Here is a 19,862-nt window from a genome sequence, read left to right on the forward strand (position 1 = left end):
CAAAATGTGTTGAATGTGGCAGGAGCAGGGGCGGCCGCCGCCCGTGTCACTGCTCAGCAAAGGCACCGCACCCCGGCGCTGCGGAGGGGGGGGGGAGCGTCGCGCCCACTGACACTCATGCACTGGTCCCCTTTACCCTCCCTCCTCCTCTCCTCTCCTTGTCTCAGGTGGTACTGACCTGGGTAGCGCGGCGCAGTTGCGTAAAGCGTGCATGCATGATGCATGCCGCTCAGCTTCAAATTCTAATGGCGCCAGGAGCAGCAGAGCACTGAGTCTGACCGACTGAAGCCGGGACCTGCCTGACAGACTGCCGCTGTAACTCTGAAGAAAAGTAACGGTAAGGCAGCCCGTCCCCTCCCCCTTATCTAGCAGGCTGACAGCTTCACACCTGTCATCCCCCCTGCCCCCCACCTGTACACCAGATGTGAGCCTGTAAAAAAAAAAAAAGGTATAAGTTATAGCAAAACATACAATTATAATTTTTTTTCAAAATTGGTCTTTTGTTAGAGGAAAAAAACCCCAGAAAAAAATAAAACGCAGAGGTGATCAAATACCACTGCGCAGTTGTCAGCTTAAGTTAAAGTGGAGGTTCACCTAAAAAAAAAAATTTCATCATTGCATTTAGGCTATTTAGTAGAATGAGAATCGGCGTTTGTTTTTTAAAAATGCTAGCGGGACATACCTTTTTCTATATAGATGATCAACGCGGCTTCCGGGTATGGTCGTCAGGACTGGGCGTTCCTAATTGATTGACAGGCATCCCGACGACGCATACAGCGCGTCACGAGTAGCCGAAAGAAGCCGAACGTCGGTGCGCAGGCGCCGTATAGAGCCGCACCGACGTTCGGCTTCTTTCGGCTACTCGTGACGCGCTGTATGTGTTTTTTTTAGGTGAACCACCACTTTAAGCAGCGCACATAGCAAAACATGGCCTATCATGAAAGGGGGGGGGGGTAAATCTTCCAGAGGTCCAATTTTTTGCCCAGAGTTTATTTATACTTCAGGCAGTCTGTAATTGGCCTGTACTGGTACCATGTACCCCTGGCTATGTCTGCACCTCTGTCATATGGAAAATTCCTACAGAGGATCACTTCATGTTTGTGACACCCCAGGTTTATTGCCTAAAGGATAAATTAACTCTGGGCAAAAAAAATTCACGGTTTAACCACGTGACCTCTGGAAGATTTACCCCCCCCCCCCATGACAGGCCATTTTTTGCGATGTGCACTGCATAACTTAAGCTGACAACTGCACGGTCATGCGACGCTGTACACAAATACAATTTGTATTTTTTTTTTCCTCTGTGGTATTTGATCACCTCTGCGTTATTTTATTTTTTCCGTGTTTTTTTTTTTGTTTTAACAAAAGACCAAATTTGGAAAATATTTTTTCTTTCTTTCTGCTATATAACATATCTAATTTTTTTAACGTTTTTTCATAAATTTAGGCCAGGGGTCTCCAAGCTTTCTAAACAAAGGGCTGGTTTACTGTGCTTCAGGCTTCAGGAGGGCCAGACTGTGGCCATTTGGAGTACAAAATGTTCTGATGTCAGTGGGGAAAAAACAATGCTCCATCTTTGGTGTCAATGGGAGAAATTGTGCCCCATAATTGGTGTCAATGGGAGTAATGGTTGCCCCATAATCGGTGTTGTCAGGAGAAATTGTGTCCCATCATTGGTGTCATTAAGAGAAATTGTGTCACATCATTGGAGTCATTGGGAGAAATTTTGCCCCATTATCGGTGTCATTGGATGAATTGTGCCCCATCATTGGTGGCAGTAGGAGGAATTGTACCCAAGGGCCGCAATAAAAGCAAGCAAAGGGCCACATCTGGCCCCCTGGCTGCAGTTTTGAGACCTCCGATTTAGGTTAATGTTGTTGGTACAAAATATCCTAATAAGTGTCTACAAACTATGGGATATATTTATGGAATTTTTTTTTCTAGTAATGGCGGAGATCAGCGACTTATAGCAGGGCTGCGATATTGTGACTAACAATCTGATACTTTGTGGGAACCAGTGACACTAATACAGTGATCACTGTACTAATGACACTGGCTGGCAAGGGGTTAATCATCTAGGGCAGGGGTCTCCAAACTTATTAAACTAAGGGCCAGTTTACTGTCCTTCAGACTTTAGGGGGCCGGACTGTGGCCACTGGAAATAGCAAAAAATTTCCGGTATCAGCAGGAGTAAACAATGCCACGTTTTTTGGTGTCAGTAAGAGGAGGAATTGTGCCCCTTTGTTGGTGTTATTAGAAGAAAATTGTGCCCCATTGTTGGTGTGATTAGGAGGAATTGTGCCCCATTGTTGGTGTCATTAGGAGGAATTGTGCCCCATTGTTGCTGTCATTAGGAGGAATTGTGCCCCATTGGCATCATTAGGAGGAATTGTGCCCCATTGTTGGTGTCATTAGGAGGAATTGTGGCCCATTGTTGGTGTCATTAGGAGGAATTGTGGCCCATTGTTGGTGTTATTAGGAGGAATTGTGCCCCATTTTTTATGTCAAAAGATGAAATATTGCCCCAAGGGCCAGATAAAAGCAAGTAAAGGGCCAGATCTGGGGCTTGATCTAGGGCAATTAAAGGCTTAACTGTTATTTGAGCGTTATTCGAGCGTTATTGAGGCGTTATTCAAGCAAAGCCTCATCTGCAATCCCAATGTGCTGGTAAAGCACCGCTAAGACCCTAACGTTTTAGAATGTTTTTGCAGTGCCTCAGTGTGAAAGGGTAAGGCGTTCTTACAGCGCTTTCAATTCATTTCAATGAAAAGGGGCGTTTTTGGAGCATTTTTTTTTTAGTGCCCAAAAGCTGCTCCAAAGATGCTGCTTGCAGGACTCAGTGTGAAAGGTCCATTGAGACACACTTAAATTGTCTGTTTGTTTATTAAAACAAATGATTTGTTACAAATATTTTTTTCCTCTTTGTGTATGTTTAGGTGACCAGGGGGTGAGGGGGTGAAGATGGGGGGGGGGGGGCGCCACAAGATTAGCTCGCACAGGGCGCCTGAACACCTAAGGCTGGCCCTGGGTATAGAGCAAGAACAATCTACATAAGCTCACATAAAAAATACTGTCCTATCAAGAAAATACAAGCTGTAATGTCACCAATAGCAAAACACATGCACCAAAGCCAGTCTTGGATCCCCTATCCCCCTCCTTATCTACGCCTCAGCTTTCACTATGTGAGTTTTAACCTAGTCAGTAAGAACCAGACCTATAGGGCTCCTGGAAAGATCAGCTCTATAAAGAAGGGTTTGGCTTAATACATGTGCAACCACCTTTAAGAAATAGAGGTACATATACACGATATGTAGTACAAAATGCTATGCATAATGGAAAAGAAGGGCAGATAGTGAGACAAATAGCAAGAGAGTGATAGATGGGGGGGGGGGGTTGTCTGAGGAAGAGAAACAGAGAGAAGACAATGACAATGACCGTAATGGATCTTGCTTACCCATTCCTCTGAAATGTGTACTCAAACTGCACTTATTTAAAAACAAATGTTTTCACCTGATATAATGAGGAAAAGTTAGAAATATAACCTGTTGAAAGTATAGGAGTAAAGTTGACGAATATTGACCTGCTGGTAAATAAATCACAATCAGCAAGAGAGCAAGCTCTGTATAGAGTGCTGGTCTTTATCTCTATATGAAAATAAAACTGTATAAAGAAGCTTAATCTTACCACAAACTGGCCTAGCAGGTTGCCAAATTTTGTTTCAAAATAAGTAATAATTTGGTTTCAGATTTTATACCCATAGTGTACCTTACCTGAATGCATATTTTCCATATGAGGAAGATGAGGAGGACAACATAGACTGTCCATATGGTTTGGCTTTTTGAGCAAAGCATGACCCTTGAACTTGTCAGGATTTGGTGATGTCCAGGATTTATGGGTCAGGATTTGGTTAGCAGCTATATTCCATGGATTGTCTTGCAAAGTCTGGCAACTAATTCTGTGGTCAAACAAGTCATGCTCACTCTTGCTTTTCTGAGACCGGTGTGCAAAATGAAAAGCATTGCTCTGTGGGACATCTGATATAGTCTGTGATGTGGTCAAAAAAGTGTGTCCAAGGGTTATAGGAGGGAGACTCTGTGTTCTTATGGGTGGAAGACCTTTGCTATTTTGCTTGTTTTCGGGTAACAGATACTTCTGTGACTCCACCGTCCTTTTTTTGCAGTTGACTGAGGTCACCCTTTCATCGGAAGGGTCTTTGCAGTTTGTGTCCAATATACAGTCAAATGTGGTGATGATATCATCAACCTCTGAGGTCTCTTCTCTGTTATACCTGAGTTTGTCCTGGTGTGCTTTCTGCTCCACCTTCTTCTTCTTGCATGAGAATATCTGATTCAGCACAGTGAGACGCCCTTCTTTCCTCATGGATTTACAGCCCGGGGAGGTTAATGGCTGGAACGGGTCTGGTGTACTGCCAATGAAGAAAGAACATCACTGTTATGAATATTCGGTTACAGTCACTAACAACTTTAAAGCCTAAGTTTAGGTACAAAAAATAGTAATTATGTACGGTACTTACATTTAATGAGAAATGTCCATTGTGCTTTTGCTGGCTGTCCTTGAAAAAAACCTAAGGCCCCGTACACACGACCGAGTTTCTCGTCAGAATTCAGACAGAAACTCGATGGGAGCCGTATTCTGCCGAGGAAACCGGTCGTGTGTACACTTTTGGCCGAGGAAAGCGACGAGGAACTCGTCGAGCCAAATAGAGAACATGTTCTCTATTTCCTCGTTAGTCAATGGGGAAACTTGGCTCGCCGAGATCCTCGGTGGCTTCACAAGGAACTCGACGAGCAAAACGATGTGTTTTGCCCGTCGAGTTTCTCGGACGTGTGTACGGGGCCTCAGTCTGGCCGCTGTGTCCTCAACAACTGATGACTGATTAGCTGTCAGTGGGCTTTCCCACTGACAGCTGAAATGTAAACAAAAGTTACCGGCAATGAAAAATGCAGAAAAAAAATAATGTGGGGTCCCTTAATCCATACTAAATCCTTATCCGCGAGCACCCCCCCTCCATTACCATACCAGACGACATGCCCTCAATATGGGGGAGTGCTTTGGGGCAGGGACGCTCTGCCCCCCCCAAAGCACCTTGTCCCCATGTTGATGGGGACAAGGGCCTCTTCCCCCACAATCCTGGTTGGTGGCTGTGGGGGTCTGCGAGCAGAGGGCTTATTGGAAACTGGAAGCCTCCTTTAACAAGCCCCCCCATGTAAAGGAATATGGGGTACATAGAACCCTTACTCAGTCACCAAAAAAGTAAATATAAATACAACACAAGTTTTTGACAAATCCTTTAATAAAAAAAATAAAAAATAAAAAAAATGACGATCCATCTTCAATAACACCGCCTGCCACCACCACCAACCCAAAAAAAAAAACTCTGGTCTTGATGAAGGCCGCCACCTGACAGTCCTAAAATTGCTAAGTGGCAAGGCCACCCGGTGATGTTACCAGATGGCCCCACCCCCTTGTGATGCCACTGACCCAGTGTGCTGTCACGCAGCTTTTACTGTCTAGCAGTTATTATATGTTATGTTATTATGTTATTTGGTATGATCCTTACCCCCTGCTGTTCTGGCTAGTTTGGTTGCTCCCACCCACCATTTCCTGCTCTAAACCCCATCTTTGCTTAGTTGCTTGAAAAGTCTGCAGAGTGTGGGAGCTGTGTATCTTCATTGGAAATTTACCTATGGAAAAGCCTCTATGTTTATATCCTTGTTACCTTGAAGCATAAAGAAGCATTGGAAAACACCTCTGGAGTCTTTATTCATTGAGTAAGCTGTCTGTTAAAGTCATCATTCAACCTGCTGCATACATCCTTACAGACTGGGTCTACAAGAAGCTTGTCACAGGTACAACCGATGCTGATACAGAACAGTAAATTTCCAGAAGAATCCATCACACAGCTATCTCTGCAGCTTCAGAAACGTGAGTAACCACATGTGTGTGTGAAGAACAAACATCCTAACACAGGATACCATCTGCAGGCTGTGCACTGAGAGTTAGGCCTGTGTGCCACTGCTGCAGCCACCGGAAGCATTACTCTGTGTATGAAGCCAGCCTTCTACTGAATGCTCCATAACTGTTCACTGCCAGGGACTTTTGCCTTTATTGGAGAGCAATAAGTACCTTTTGAACTGCTCAAAGACTGTATCATAGCTTCATCAAGTCCCTAGGATTTATCATCGTCAAGCTGTTTTTGGTTGTGAATCCAATACCTGAATCTACTGAAATAACTGTGTATTCCTGCCTGTATAAAGTGATAGTGAACTGTGCAGTGAGCTGAGCCATCCAGTCTGAACCAGTTGCAGCACTAGATGTCACAAATATCCAGCTCCTCAGTTCAATCTGCCTAATATCAGAAGTCACTACAGAGCTCAGCTCTGGCAGATTTGTAACAAGACACCAAAACTACAGTACTTGTCATTATGTCTGACAGAGATCCCACAGAGTCACCTGCATTTAACCAAGATAAAGCAGACTCCTTACTTCATTCTGCTTGTCCCGCTAGAGGCCCTCATCCATCCTTGAAGGCAAGAGAGGTTTATGAAGAAAGTAAGGAAAAAAAATCTAGTAACCTGACTGCATTATGGCATAAGACTTTAAGTTGTATAAAAAACGCTAATGAAACTAGCAACAATCCTGAGCAATTGAACACTGCTCTCTCAAGGGTTAAGAAGGCATTTGAGAATTATAAAAGACTTTCTGAAAAGTTCTATTCCCTATTGTCACATTCCAGCATGGAGGAAGCCGCAGTGGAATTAAAGGACTTTACTTCTACTGACCAGCAGAGGCATAGCACATATCTTGAAGCAAAGGCACAGATAGAAGGTAGATTAGCACAGCTACATGAAACTACATCCTGTAAATCTGCTTCTTCCAGACACTCAGGAAAATCTTCTAGATCTGCCCGCTCCTATCATAAATCCTCTTCTAAGTCACTGCGGTCCTGCTCTGTAAGGTCAACACTGAGCGACCAAATAGTCAAAGCTCGCCAGAAGGTCGCAGCAGCCCAGGTTCAAGCCGCCTGCTCTGAAAGAGAAGCAGCCATCAAAGCAGAAGCTAAACGCATTCAAGCAGAAACAGAGGCTCAGCTAGAGGCTCAGCTAGAAATCCTTCAGAAGAGTAAAGAAAAGGAAGTAGCATTGGCGGAATTATCCGTCTTGGAACAAGCCCTATTGGAAGAAGAAGGAGCAGCTTGTCCCAGCTTGGCTGCTTGTCAAGACCCCATTGAAAGGACCCTACAGTTCGTCTTAAGCCAGAACCACGACATCACAGTCCCACCTACAGTTGGAGATTTTTCTCATAATCATCCAGCATGTGGACCAGAAGGCAACGTGTCACAAAATCAAGCTGGTCAACTAGACACACCTGCTAACAGAGACACTCCGCAACTACCGCATGTCACAAAATCAAGTGAGTCAACCTACGCGGCTCACGTGCCACCGCAACCCTATGCGAATAGAGATTACAAGGGTACAGCAAAAGACTACAGGATGAACTCTATGACCCCTGTGATACAGTTCTCTTCAACTTCAAATGCTCAGAGACCTTCAGACGTCAGACCCTTACCTAGATTGAACCCATCTGCAACACCTTTCGCTCCACCAACCAGCCAACTTCAGATACCAACCATGGCTCAAGTCGGCGCACCATCAGTATGCCCGGTGGCTATAAAAACTGAAAGCATCAACGCTACGGAGCTCAGCAAGAGTATGGCTTTACAAGAATTGATCACAACTGGACTGTATAAATTTGATGACCGCCCAGAGAACTACAGGAGTTGGAGATCTACATTTAAGGCGGTAATCAAGAGCTTGCCCGTTGAACCTCAAGCAGAACTCGATTTACTAATAAAGTATTCGGGGCGACAATCTTCAGAACAAGTAAAGAGACTTAAATCTGTTTACATCTATAACTTTAACGCAGGCCTTGATGCTGCCTGGGAACGTCTAGATCAAGACTATGGGAGTCCCGAAGTAATTGAATCTGCCTTATTCCAGAGACTAAACGACTTTCCTAAGATCTCTGTTAAGGACAATCATAAGCTTAGAGAGTTAGGCGACCTCCTTCATGAACTTGAAATTGCTAAGCTAGATCCTAGTTTACCAGGTCTTAGCTATTTAGACACTGCTCAGGGCGTGAATCCTATTGTAGCAAGGTTGCCTAGTTATCTTCAGGGAAAGTGGACTAGTGTAGGATCAAAATATAAGTATGAACATCATGTTTCCTTCCCTCCCTTTTCTTATTTTGCAGAGTTCGTGCGGAAGGTTGCAAAATCCAAGAATGACCCAAGCTTCTTCTATCCAGATACAACCACCACTCCTTTAACCACTTCAAGGGGTATTGCCACCAACAGTAAATTTAAGGATTTGAAGCATCCTATTGCCGTGAGGAAGACCGAGATAGTATCCAACGTCTTGGCTACAGGCATTAAGGCAAGCAATCTCAATCAACAGTGTCCTATCCATAATGCGCCACATTCTCTCTCCGAATGCCGTGCATTTAAGGACAAGCTTATTGAAGAACGCAAGTCATTTCTCAAAGAGCATAATATCTGTTTCAAGTGTTGTGCATCCTCCGATCATTTAGCAAGAGACTGTAAGATCACCATCAGATGTTCTCTGTGCAACAGTGCCAAACATGTGGACGCTCTTCATTCAGACCTGTTCAAAAGGAAACCTTCACCCGGCAGCAACCCCAAGCCTACATCAGATGATGGCGGGGAGAGAACTGAGCAACACGCCAACCCCGTAACCACAAGGTGTACAGAGGTATATGGAGAAGGGCTTCATAGCAAGTCTTGTAGCAAGATATGTCTTGTAAGGGTTTTTCCTGAAGGATGCCCACAAAATTCCATAAAAATGTATGCCATACTCGATGATCAGAGCAATCGCTCATTGGCCAGTCCAGAATTCTTTGACCTATTCAACATTCATGGAGAGGCCTGGTCCTATACCTTGCAGACATGTGCAGGAAAGATCAATACTTCTGGAAGAAGAGCCCATGGCTTCATAGTGGCATCAGAATATGAGGACATAGAGTTTCCTCTTCCAACTCTAATCGAATGTGATCAGCTACCGAACAACAGAGAAGAAATCCCCACACCAGAGGCTGCACATCATTACCCCCATTTAAGCCACATTGCTAACTACATTCCACCACTTAACAAGGATGTTAAGATCTTGATTCTACTAGGGAGAGACGTTCCTAGAGTCCATAAAATAAGAGAGTTATGTAACGGTCCAGACGATGCTCCTCAGGCCCAGAAACTTGATCTTGGATGGGTGATAATAGGAGAAGTCTGTTTAGACCAATCTCACAAGCTCTTGGATGTAGCTTCCTACAAAACCAATGTTGCCTACCGGTCGATGAAATGTCCATTGCATTATTATGCGAAGGAAAGACTTGATTTTAAAAACGAAGTTCCATATCAAGCACTCCAAGGTATAAACTGCAAGCTCACTTCTCAGAAGGACCTTGGCGATTCAGTGTACCAGACTACTTGTGATGACAACAAGATTGCCCCTTCAGTCGAAGACAAGGAGTTCATCAAGATTATGGATGAAGAGTTCTTCAAGGACAATTCCAACAGTTGGGTAACTCCAGTACCCTTTCGCGTACCAAGGCTTACCCTCCCTAACAATCGAGGACAAGCTTTAACCAGATTTGCTGCACTTAAGAAAACTCTCTGTAACAAACCAGAGATGCAAGAGCACTTTCTAGCATTTATGCAGAAGATTTTAGATAACCTTCATGCTGAACCAGCACCAGACCTGCTGCCTAAATGGGAGAAATGGAGAAACTCCATGAAAGTGCTGAAGGAACTTAATATCCCGCGCTGCTATTCACCTACTTCAACTTCAAGAAGTCTGAGGAAAGAGATTCACGTCTTTTGCGATGCATCTACCGAGGCTATAGCGGCTGTGGCTTATCTCAAGATCATAGATCCCTCCGGGACATCCTATGTCGGTTTTCTACTAGGAAGAGCCAAGTTAGCTCCAAAACCTGCTCACACTATTCCAAGATTAGAATTGTGTGGCGCAACCCTAGCTGTCGAAGTCGCAGAATTCCTGCAAAATGAAATGGACTCTGAAATTGATCAGGTTAAGTACTACACCGACAGCAAGGTCATACTTGGCTACATATGCAACAGCGTAAGGAGGTTCTATGTGTACGTGGCTAACAGGGTAGAACGAATAAGAAAAGTCAGTAGACCTGAACAATGGAACTATGTCCCGACTGGTTTGAATCCTGCAGACATTGCAACAAGGTCAGTGTCAGCAGTTGTCCTCACACAAACCATTTGGTTTTCAGGACCCAAGTTTTTATCGGACCAGTCTTCTACAAACTCAAAAGAAGATATCGATTTCCACCTGGTGGATCCAGATACTGATCCAGAAATCCGCCCTGAAGTGATTACATTGAGTTCCAACATTTGCTCAAGAAGAAACTTGGAAGCAAGACGCTTTAAACGTTTCTCTTCTTGGAAAAGATTGTTCAAGATTATAGCAAGATTGAGACATATTGCTCAAACTTTCCGCAAGCCCAATCAGACATCGTCTTGTCATGGATGGCACACTTGCAAGGAGTCACCCAATGCGTTAGAGTACGAGAACGCAGAATTGTTCGTCATATGTCTTGTGCAAGAAGAAGTCTTTGCAGAAGAGATTAAATGCTTGAGAGGAAATAGACCAGTCTCAAAGAGTAGCCCACTATTCAAACTGAATCCAATAATCGACAACGAAGGCATGCTTCGAGTCGGAAGACGACTAAATAAGTCAAACCTGCTAAAAGACCAGCAAGCTCACCGGATTCAGTGGCCAGTTGGACTTATTACAAAGGCCATCACCAGTGATGATGGAAGAGTCCGAAGTGTGGAAGTCAGGATCGTTAAGGATGGGGCTTCAAAAACCTTCCTGAGACCAGTCACAGAGACAGTCCTAATAATGCCTGCTTCCAAAAATTCTGATTCAGTGTTATGTGAAGGAGTCACTTAAGACCTTTAATAAAGCTAGCTTATAGACTTGAGAAGGCTAGATAGCACGTTACTGTATGCAATGTTAATAATATGTAAAAGAAAACAGAGTATAGTGGTATCTCACGATACCAGGCGGGGAGTGTGCTGTCACGCAGCTTTTACTGTCTAGCAGTTATTATATGTTATGTTATTATGTTATTTGGTATGATCCTTACCCCCTGCTGTTCTGGCTAGTTTGGTTGCTCCCACCCACCATTTCCTGCTCTAAACCCCATCTTTGCTTAGTTGCTTGAAAAGTCTGCAGAGTGTGGGAGCTGTGTATCTTCATTGGAAATTTACCTATGGAAAAGCCTCTATGTTTATATCCTTGTTACCTTGAAGCATAAAGAAGCATTGGAAAACACCTCTGGAGTCTTTATTCATTGAGTAAGCTGTCTGTTAAAGTCATCATTCAACCTGCTGCATACATCCTTACAGACTGGGTCTACAAGAAGCTTGTCACAGGTACAACCGATGCTTGAAACAGAACACCCAGCATGCCACTGTCGATGACATCTCAAGGGGTGGGGTCACCCGATGTCATCAGGTGACCCAGAGCTCTCTCTGCCTCAAAACACCTACCCCCATGTTGAGGGCATGTAGCCTGGTATAGCATGAAAAGTAGATGAAAGATGGATAGCCGAACTCCAAAAAAAATTTGCAGGTTGTCTTTTATTTAAATGAACAGCAAATACATCTCCAAATCATAAAAGGGGAACAGCCGACGTTTCGCACAAGACTAGTGCTTATTCATGGCTGAGCCATGAATAAGCACTAGTCTTGTGCGAAACGTCGGCTGTTCCCCTGTTCCTGTTTTATGATTTGGTGATGTATTTGCTGTTTATTTAAATAAAAGACAACCTGCACGTTTTTTTTGGAGTGCGGCTATCCATCTTTCATCTACTTTTCATGCTTGCCCAGTGCACTGCCAGCACCCTTGGAATCCTGTTTTAAACGTGTGACCATATAGCAGACCCACCTAGAGCGGTGACTCTCTTTCATGTAGCCTGGTATGGTTCAGGAGGTGGGGGGGACCACTCGTTAAACCTCCCCGTCCTGGCCTGCCGGGCTGCATGCTCAGGTAAGGGTCTAGTATGCATTTGGGATGGACCCCATGCCTTTTACAAAAAAAACTGGCATGGGGTTCCCCTTAAAATCTATACCAGACCCGAAGAGCCTATGGATTGGGAGGACCTTGCGCTGTTTTTTCCCCCACATTTTTCATTGCCAGCATTCTTTTGTTTACATTCATCTCTCAGTGGGGAAGCTTGCTGACAGCTGATGAGTCGTTGGTTGTTATGGATGCGACAGCAGTCTTCCCGGCCCGCTCATTAACAACCAGAAATTCTTCACACAGAATTGAATCGGCCAATCATTTTTCGACCGATTTGAATTCTAATTGTTCAGAAAATTTGGAATTCATTTGAAAACAAATATACAAAACTAAATTAAATAAATTTCAATGAAATTCGCTACTATTTCATTTGGATATTAGTATACTTCCGAATAACCAGACACATGGCCTACTTCTCCAGACACATGGCTTGTTTCTCCAGACACACAGCCTGCTTGTCCAGACATACAGCATGCTCTTCAGACATACAGCCTGCTTCTCTAGACACATGGCTTGTTTTTCCAGACACACAGCCTGCTTGTCCAGACATACAGCATGCTCTTCAGACATACAGCCTGCTTCTCTAGACACATGGCTTGTTTTTCCAGACACACAGCCTGCTTGTCCAGACATACAGCATGCTTTTCAGACATACAGCCTGCTTCTCTAGACACATGGCTTTTGTAGCGGTACTCCCGTAGGGGCTACTGGTAATTGTAGTCTGTCTGTCACCCTGCCCAGCCAGGCACACACTTTTCAGTCACTCATTAGAAAGCAGTCCTTGCACCTGTTTTTATTGGGGGGAATAAACTTGGATGGGGATAGGGAAAATTATGAGATGCCCCGATGATTGAAAGTTAATCTTGGGACAGAACTATATACAGTATATAATCTCCTCACTTCCTCCAGCACATCACTTCCTTGCACTCTTGGGACCAGCTAGCACATATAGATAGGCCTAACACTGGCCCAACCAGGCCTTAGCAAATGCTCTTTGTAGGCAGGGACTGCTGGCTCCTATGGTGTAGCAAAAATATGGTAGTCCTTGGTTCTAGCTGTTCACATGGCTACTGAGCCCAGTACGATCTTCAGGCTCTGGCAGCCCTCCTGGCTGCAGCTGCCTCTTTCTCCACTGCCCATAACACCACAGTTCATCCTACTGGTTCTGCACCCATCTCAGACTGCAATCTCCCAGTCCTCTCAGGCATTCCCCCCAAATTCTCCTGACCATGTGTTGCACTCACCAGCCCTCCTGGCTGTGACCTGTAGTTCCTCCCTGGAGACTTACCCGGCAGTGCTTCTCCTGCTGTCCTCTCTTGCTCCTCCTGGCCAGGACACCTCTGTGTGTTGTAGGAAGGTCCCATCCACACCCGAGCCCAGGCCCAAGGTCACCCCCCCCAGACTGGGGAGCTCCCTCAAAGGCCACTACAGCCTAGCACTTCATCTCCAATTTCCACCCGATCACAGCTCCTCCCCAGCTGGGCTGACCCTGGGTATTTAAGGAGGTCTGCCCCCTGCCAATCCAGGGAGGGGATTGGTCAGGGCTCCTCAAAATACCCAAAGAAGCTCCACCTTTCCTCTCCTCCTTCCTTTCCAGAAAACACTAGAACATTCTAGAAAAAAGTGTTGGTAATGCTGCCTGTGAATCACCCAGCTTTGCCTGGGTCACTTCCAACCCAGATCAAAACACACCCAGGCTTGGAAATGTACCTACTCTACCAAAAACAGCACTTTTATCACACTAGAGGGTGCTACACCTTCTTCCCCAGACATGCAGCCTGCTTCTCCAGACACACATCATTTTTTCCCAGTCATTCAGCCTGCTTCTCCAACAAATGGTCTATTTCTCTTAGGCCTCGTACACACGATAGGATTGCCAAAGGACAACGGTCTGAAGGACCGTTTTCATCAGTCCAAACTGATCGTGTGTAGGCCCCATAGGGTTCTCATCGGATGGACTGATCGTGTGTATGAGGCTTTAATGACAAACTCACCAGGGATTTGCCAAACATATCACACCTTTGGCACCGCACTCTAGAACCTACTTAATAAAGTCTAGCAGTAATTGAATACAGGCAACTCCTCAGCACAGTATGGTTGGCACCGGCCCAGATAGGGCTAGGTGCCACGGACTACTTGAGGATATGGGACAGTCAGGAAAAGGGTTAAATGTGTCTCTCCCCTTTAGTTCCCCCCCCTCCTTCCCCTCCCTTCTGGGAGGGTGGTTTTCTAGGCAGACAGGACCAATTAGATAGGTACAAGGGAGAGGCATTTTGGGAGCATGTGACCAAGGCTTTAAGGTGGGTTTCCCTCCCACCTTCTTCCTCTTACCCGCAGCAGCCCCCAGCAAGTGAGTTTCTTGTCTTACCTTTCTTGGCTGTGTCATGGCTGAAGACCTGCTGGGTTTGATCCGGGAGCGGGTGCGGTCCGATGGAGGCTTCCTGGCTCGCATCGCCGCCGACCTGGGGATGCCTGGACCGTCCCCCTCGCCGTGCCCGACTGTGGATGATCAGGTAAGGGGTCGGCGGGCCCCTCGTAGGGCCACCCGTCCGCCTGTGAGGCTGAGTCCCAGTCCCCCTAGGGCCTTACAGCGGCGCAGAGACACCGCTGTATCTGATGCTGGAAAGGGGGGAGGAAGGGGCGGGGCCGCCACCCGAGCGCGCAGCGGTGCTGTAGCCCCGCCCCCTTCCTCTTCTGCTCCTCGTGTGCCTGCACAGAGTGTGTGCCTCTCCCCCTCCCTGTTTTCCATCATGGGCAATGCCAATGTGAATGGTTCCAGCTCCTCGAGTAGCGAGGAGGCTGGCTTAGTTGCTGATGCCCCCCCCCGCCCCTGCCTCCACTGTAGTTGTCCCTTCCAATGTAGTTGTCCCTTCCACTGACTTAGCAGTGAACGGGCTAGCCCATCCTGGCCATGCTGCTCACGTCCCCCCCCAGGCACCTGTAGCTGCGGACGCTGATGAGGACATAGTGTTCCCTTCTCCTCACCAGAACACCTCCGCAGTCCCCCCCCACCGCCCCCCCCGTTCCGCGAGTTACAGGAGCGATCGGTCCCGTAGACGGGAGATGCGGTCACACTCCAGGTCATCGTCGCGTAGCTCTGGGCTCACGGCCGGTACAGCAGAAGCCGTCGCCATAGATCCCCTAGGCGTCACAACAGATACTGGCGTAGATCCAAATCCTCCCGCTGGGGGTCACCATCCTCCTCTGGCAGTTCCTCCAGGGACCGCGAGGGTCGGCTTAGGTCTAGACAGGGTTCATCGGGGCGCTCCAGGCGGCCTTCTTACGCGGACCAGCCGTCCGGCGTGCCTGCATCCTCCGTGGCTCCCGTGGCCACGACGGTTTCGGTGGCTCCCTCTTCAGTGCCGGCTTTCCTTCCGCCTGTTCCCGCATCCGCTTCTTCGGCGGTGTCAGCTGCGATACCTACGGTGGTCCCTCCTCCTCCTCCATCTTCGCCAGTTAATGGTGAGTTTGACTTCGCAGGGGCCTGGGGGGACGGTGGTGGGGCGCATGCTTTGGTACCGGTTTTAAAAGCATTATTGACGCAGCTGGAGCCCGACTCCCAGGGGGTGATTACGCCTCCTGCGGGCAAGCGGCCTCCGTCTCCGCCAAGGGCCGGTGTACACAAGGAGTCCTTTTTCTGTGGGATTAGTCCGTTAGGAGCACACGTTAGTGAAGACATCAAGCAAAAAATATGGGAAAATAAATACATAGATATATGGGCTTTGGTTTTAGCAGATCAGCATACCATTGATAGGGAGCGCAAACCATATACTGAGAGATCATTTGAGTGTAGGCCCCGGGTTGCCAGGACGATAGGTAACTGGCTGCAGGCTTTTGCTGTGCTGGGTGGTATTATGGGGGAAAAACACCCCGAACGCTGTTCGGAGCTCTTTGTTTATCTGGACTCAGTATACAACGCCTATAAGTCCCATGGTGGCAGCGCTTGGTGGAAATATGATGAAGAGTTCAGAAGGCGTTTGGCGTTACAACCCGAGGTAGGATGGGGCTGCAAGGCGACGGATGTCTTAAGACTCCCTTTCTTGGCGGGGCCGCTGCCTCCTCAGCAAACCAGCAGGGCGCAGTGGCCACAAAGAGACCCGGAACATGCTGGCTCTTTAATGAGGGTCATTGCAAGTTCTTCAGCTTGTGCAAGTTCAAGCACGAGTGTTCCTCTTGCGGTGGCGCCCACGGAGCAGTTCGCTGCCCCCGCGGCACAAAACCGGCGCAAAGGGGTGCAGGGCCTGTTGAAGGGAAAGACGCCGGTGAGCGTGGAAGAGATGCTCCCCTGGCTAGAACGTTACCCCAATAGGTCTGAGGCAGAGCTGTTGCGCATAGGCTTTTTGTATGGTTTTCTTATCCCCTTCATTCCCTCAGATTTACACCAGCTGGCTGGCAATTTGCAATCGGCTACTCTTTACCCGGATGCCCTGCGGGACAAGGTTAGTAAAGAGGTCAATTTGGGTCGCATTGAGGGTCCCTTTTCATTCCCACCGTTTCCCAACTTGAGGGTTTCTCCGTTGGGAGTGGTCCCCAAGAAGGAGAATGGTAAGTTTAGGTTAATTCACCATCTATCTTATCCCAGGGGTTCATCGGTAAATGACGGCATCTCTAAAGAGGAGACGTCTGTTTCCTATGTCTCCTTTGATAAGGCTGTGTTGTTGGTCCGTCGGGCTGGCAGAGGTGCCCTGATGGCTAAAACTGACATCGAATCTGCTTTCAGGTTGCTGCCAGTGCACCCGGATTGCTACCACCTTCTGGGTTGCTGTGTGGATGGCCTCTTCTATTATGACACTTGTTTGCCTATGGGCTGTTCTATATCGTGCCACTATTTCGAATTGTTCAGTTCCTTTTTGGAATGGGTGGTGCGATGTGCAACGGGTTGTAGGTCCATCATTCATTATCTGGATGATTTCCTGATAGTTGCCCCGGCCGAATCCTCTCAGTGTCGTTATTTGCTTGACTCTTTCTGTGCCTTGATGAGCAGGTTCGGGGTTCCGCTTTCCGCGGAAAAAACGGAGGGCCCAACCACCAGGCTGTCCTTTTTGGGCATTGAAATCGATTCCATCGAGATGGTCTTCAGGTTACCGTCGGACAAGCTCGAGAAGCTATTAGGCTTAATCGATGGGTTTTGCGAAGTTCAAAAAGTTACTCTGCGTCAAATGCAGTCGCTGTTGGGCCTCCTCGTCTTTGCATGTCGTATCATGCCGATGGGTCGGGTTTTTTCACGCCGGCTGTCTCTGGCCACCAGAGGTGCCAAGAGCCCTGAGCATCGCATACGCCTGACTTCTTCCCTAAAAGCGGACCTGTCAGTGTGGCAGCGTTTTTTGGCCACATACAACGGGCGCACGTGTTTCCTGTCGGAGGAAATAGGCAATCAGGAATTGTCCCTTTTCACTGATGCGGCTGGTTCGGTAGGGTACGGCGCGATTCTCGGGGCAAGTTGGAGCGCGGAATCGTGGCCACTAGAGTGGCAAGAGCAGGGGTTATGTCACAACCTGACTCTCCTTGAGCTTTTTCCCATCGTGGTGGCGGTTGAACTTTGGGGGGAGCAGCTCAGGGACAAGAAGGTATGCTTCTGGACCGACAATAGTAGTGTGGTGCATTGCATCAACGGTTTGTCTTCCTCTTCGCTACCGGTTCTGGCCCTACTCCGTCACCTGGTGCTCAGGTGCCTGGAGTATAATATCTGGTTCAGATCTCGTCATGTCCCCGGTGTTGATAACGTTATGGCTGACTTACTGTCTCGTTTTCGTTTCCAGGAGTTCCGGAATCTTTGCCCCGGGGCGGATCAGGAAGGCCTGCCTTGCCCGAGATCCCTATGGACCCTGGTGTCGGGAATTTGATGCCCCTCATTGCTGCTTCGGTGACTCCGGCTACCTGGTCCAATCATGGTAAGGCGTGGAATGCCTGGTTGGGGGTGGCGGGTGACAGGGACGTGACTTCCTGTGGGAAGGTCCGCTTTCAGGTTACGGTAGATTATCTCTTGTTTTTGGAGCTTTCTGGATGTTACGCTGCGGTGGCCCAACGCCGCATGGGGGGTGTTGGTTTTCATCTAAAGCTTTGGGGTTGGCAGGATTGCACGAAACATTTCGGTATCTTGCAAGCATTAAAGGGTTGGCGGAAAGTGCACGGGAAAAAGGACGGTAGGCGCCCAGTTTCCTTCGCCTTGCTGAATTCCCTTATCGGGGCGACCATTACGGTATGTTCCTCTCCTTACGAGGGCCTTCTTTTTTCTACGGCGTTTTGTCTGGCTTTTTTCGGAGCGTAAGTGAACTAGTGGTGTCCTCGGCTACGGGTCCCGGGGGCCTTTTTAGGGAGAACGTCCTACTGACTAACGGGGTGGTACAGGTCCGGGTGAGAAAGTCCAAAACAGACCAGCTGGGTAAAGGTTCTTGGCTACGCCTTGGGGCGGTTGGGGGCACGCTTTGTCCAGTTGCCATGGTAACCGAGTTCCTGAAGGTGAGTCCTGTTGGGGAAAAGTTTTTGGTGCATGCTTCGGGGGCCCCCCTTACACGGTACCAGTTCAGTGCGATTTTTAAACGCTGTCTTGTGGCTGCCGGGTTTTCAGCGAGGGATTTTGGCACACATTCGTTCAGAATTGGTGCGGCTACGGAAGCGGCTAGGGCCGGGCTAGCTATGGGTGACATTCAAAGAATTGGTAGGTGGAAGTCGGGGTGCTATGCAGGCTATGTTCGCCCGGAATTGTTGCTATAATGGTTTTTCCCCCTTTTTTCAGGTCCTCGTGCGCCGGTGGTGCACATTCTGGGCCATTCATATATCCATCGGGCCGCGCAGAGGGCCATTTGTCGGCCGGGCGGCAGGTCCATGGGATTTCCAGTGGAGGTTCATTGGAGAGGTATTGGGGGGCTCTCCTGGTCTTGGATATTGATGGAAGCCTTTCAGATCGCCGGCGTATCTCGGACGCCGGTGGTATTGGTAATCCATGCAGGAGGGAACGACATTCGCTCCCTGCGGGTTCCGGAGATCATTACCCTGATGAGAATGGATTTGGAGAGAATGGTGTTTATTTTTTCAGAAATCATGTTGGTCTGGTCTGAGATTGTCCCTCGGGTCACCTGGCAGGAGGATAGGGATGCGGCTGCGATTGAGAGGGCTCGCAGGACAATTAATGCACGCATGTCCCGGTACGTCAGGGCCAGATCAGGGGTAGTTGTGAGGCACAGGCAGCTAGAAGGGGACAATAGGCGGCTCATGGGTCAGGATAGGGTCCATCTTAATGATATCGGGCTCGATATCTTTTTGTCTGGCCTCCAGGACGGGATTGAACAGGCCCTTTACATTCTGGGTGGGGGTCGGAGCCCAGTTTGAGGGGCTGTGCTCCTCCTGTGGCGGTAATATTAATAAAGGAAAGGGGAAAGGCTATTATGCCCGTCGGTTATGCCGGCGGCTGGCTGGTCGCTTCCCCCCTGTGGTAATTTACCATGAGATGGTATTAAAGGTTAAACAGATGTTGTTTATGTTTAACAAATAAAGCTGTGGCCAACCCCTACGTCCATTCAAGGATAACATGTGTTGAGTCTTTATTTATGGTTAAAGGGGTGAGACGAGAACATGGGTACGGGTAAGTGGTTTGTTCGGGTAGTCTGGTTAGCACCGGCCCAGATAGGGCTAGGTGCCACGGACTACTTGAGGAGATGGGACAGTCAGGAAAAGGGTTAAATGTGTCTCTCCCCTTTAGTTCCCCCCCCT

The 19,862-nt window shown here is 47.7% G+C and overlaps 1 protein-coding gene across 1 annotated transcript in view; it reads right to left on the bottom strand.

Moving 5' to 3' along the window:
* The window catches only part of ANKRD55 (ankyrin repeat domain 55), a 144,435-nt gene that overhangs the window by 15,557 nt on the left and 109,016 nt on the right, over positions 1–19,862 (bottom strand). The window contains exon 9 of the mRNA XM_040339518.1: positions 3,771–4,426. Coding sequence (XP_040195452.1) covers positions 3,771–4,426 — 656 coding nt within the window. The remainder of the gene's footprint in view (positions 1–3,770; positions 4,427–19,862) is intronic.

Source organism: Rana temporaria, chromosome 1, assembly GCF_905171775.1.
Source record: "Rana temporaria chromosome 1, aRanTem1.1, whole genome shotgun sequence".
Classification (NCBI taxonomy): domain Eukaryota; kingdom Metazoa; phylum Chordata; class Amphibia; order Anura; family Ranidae; genus Rana; species Rana temporaria.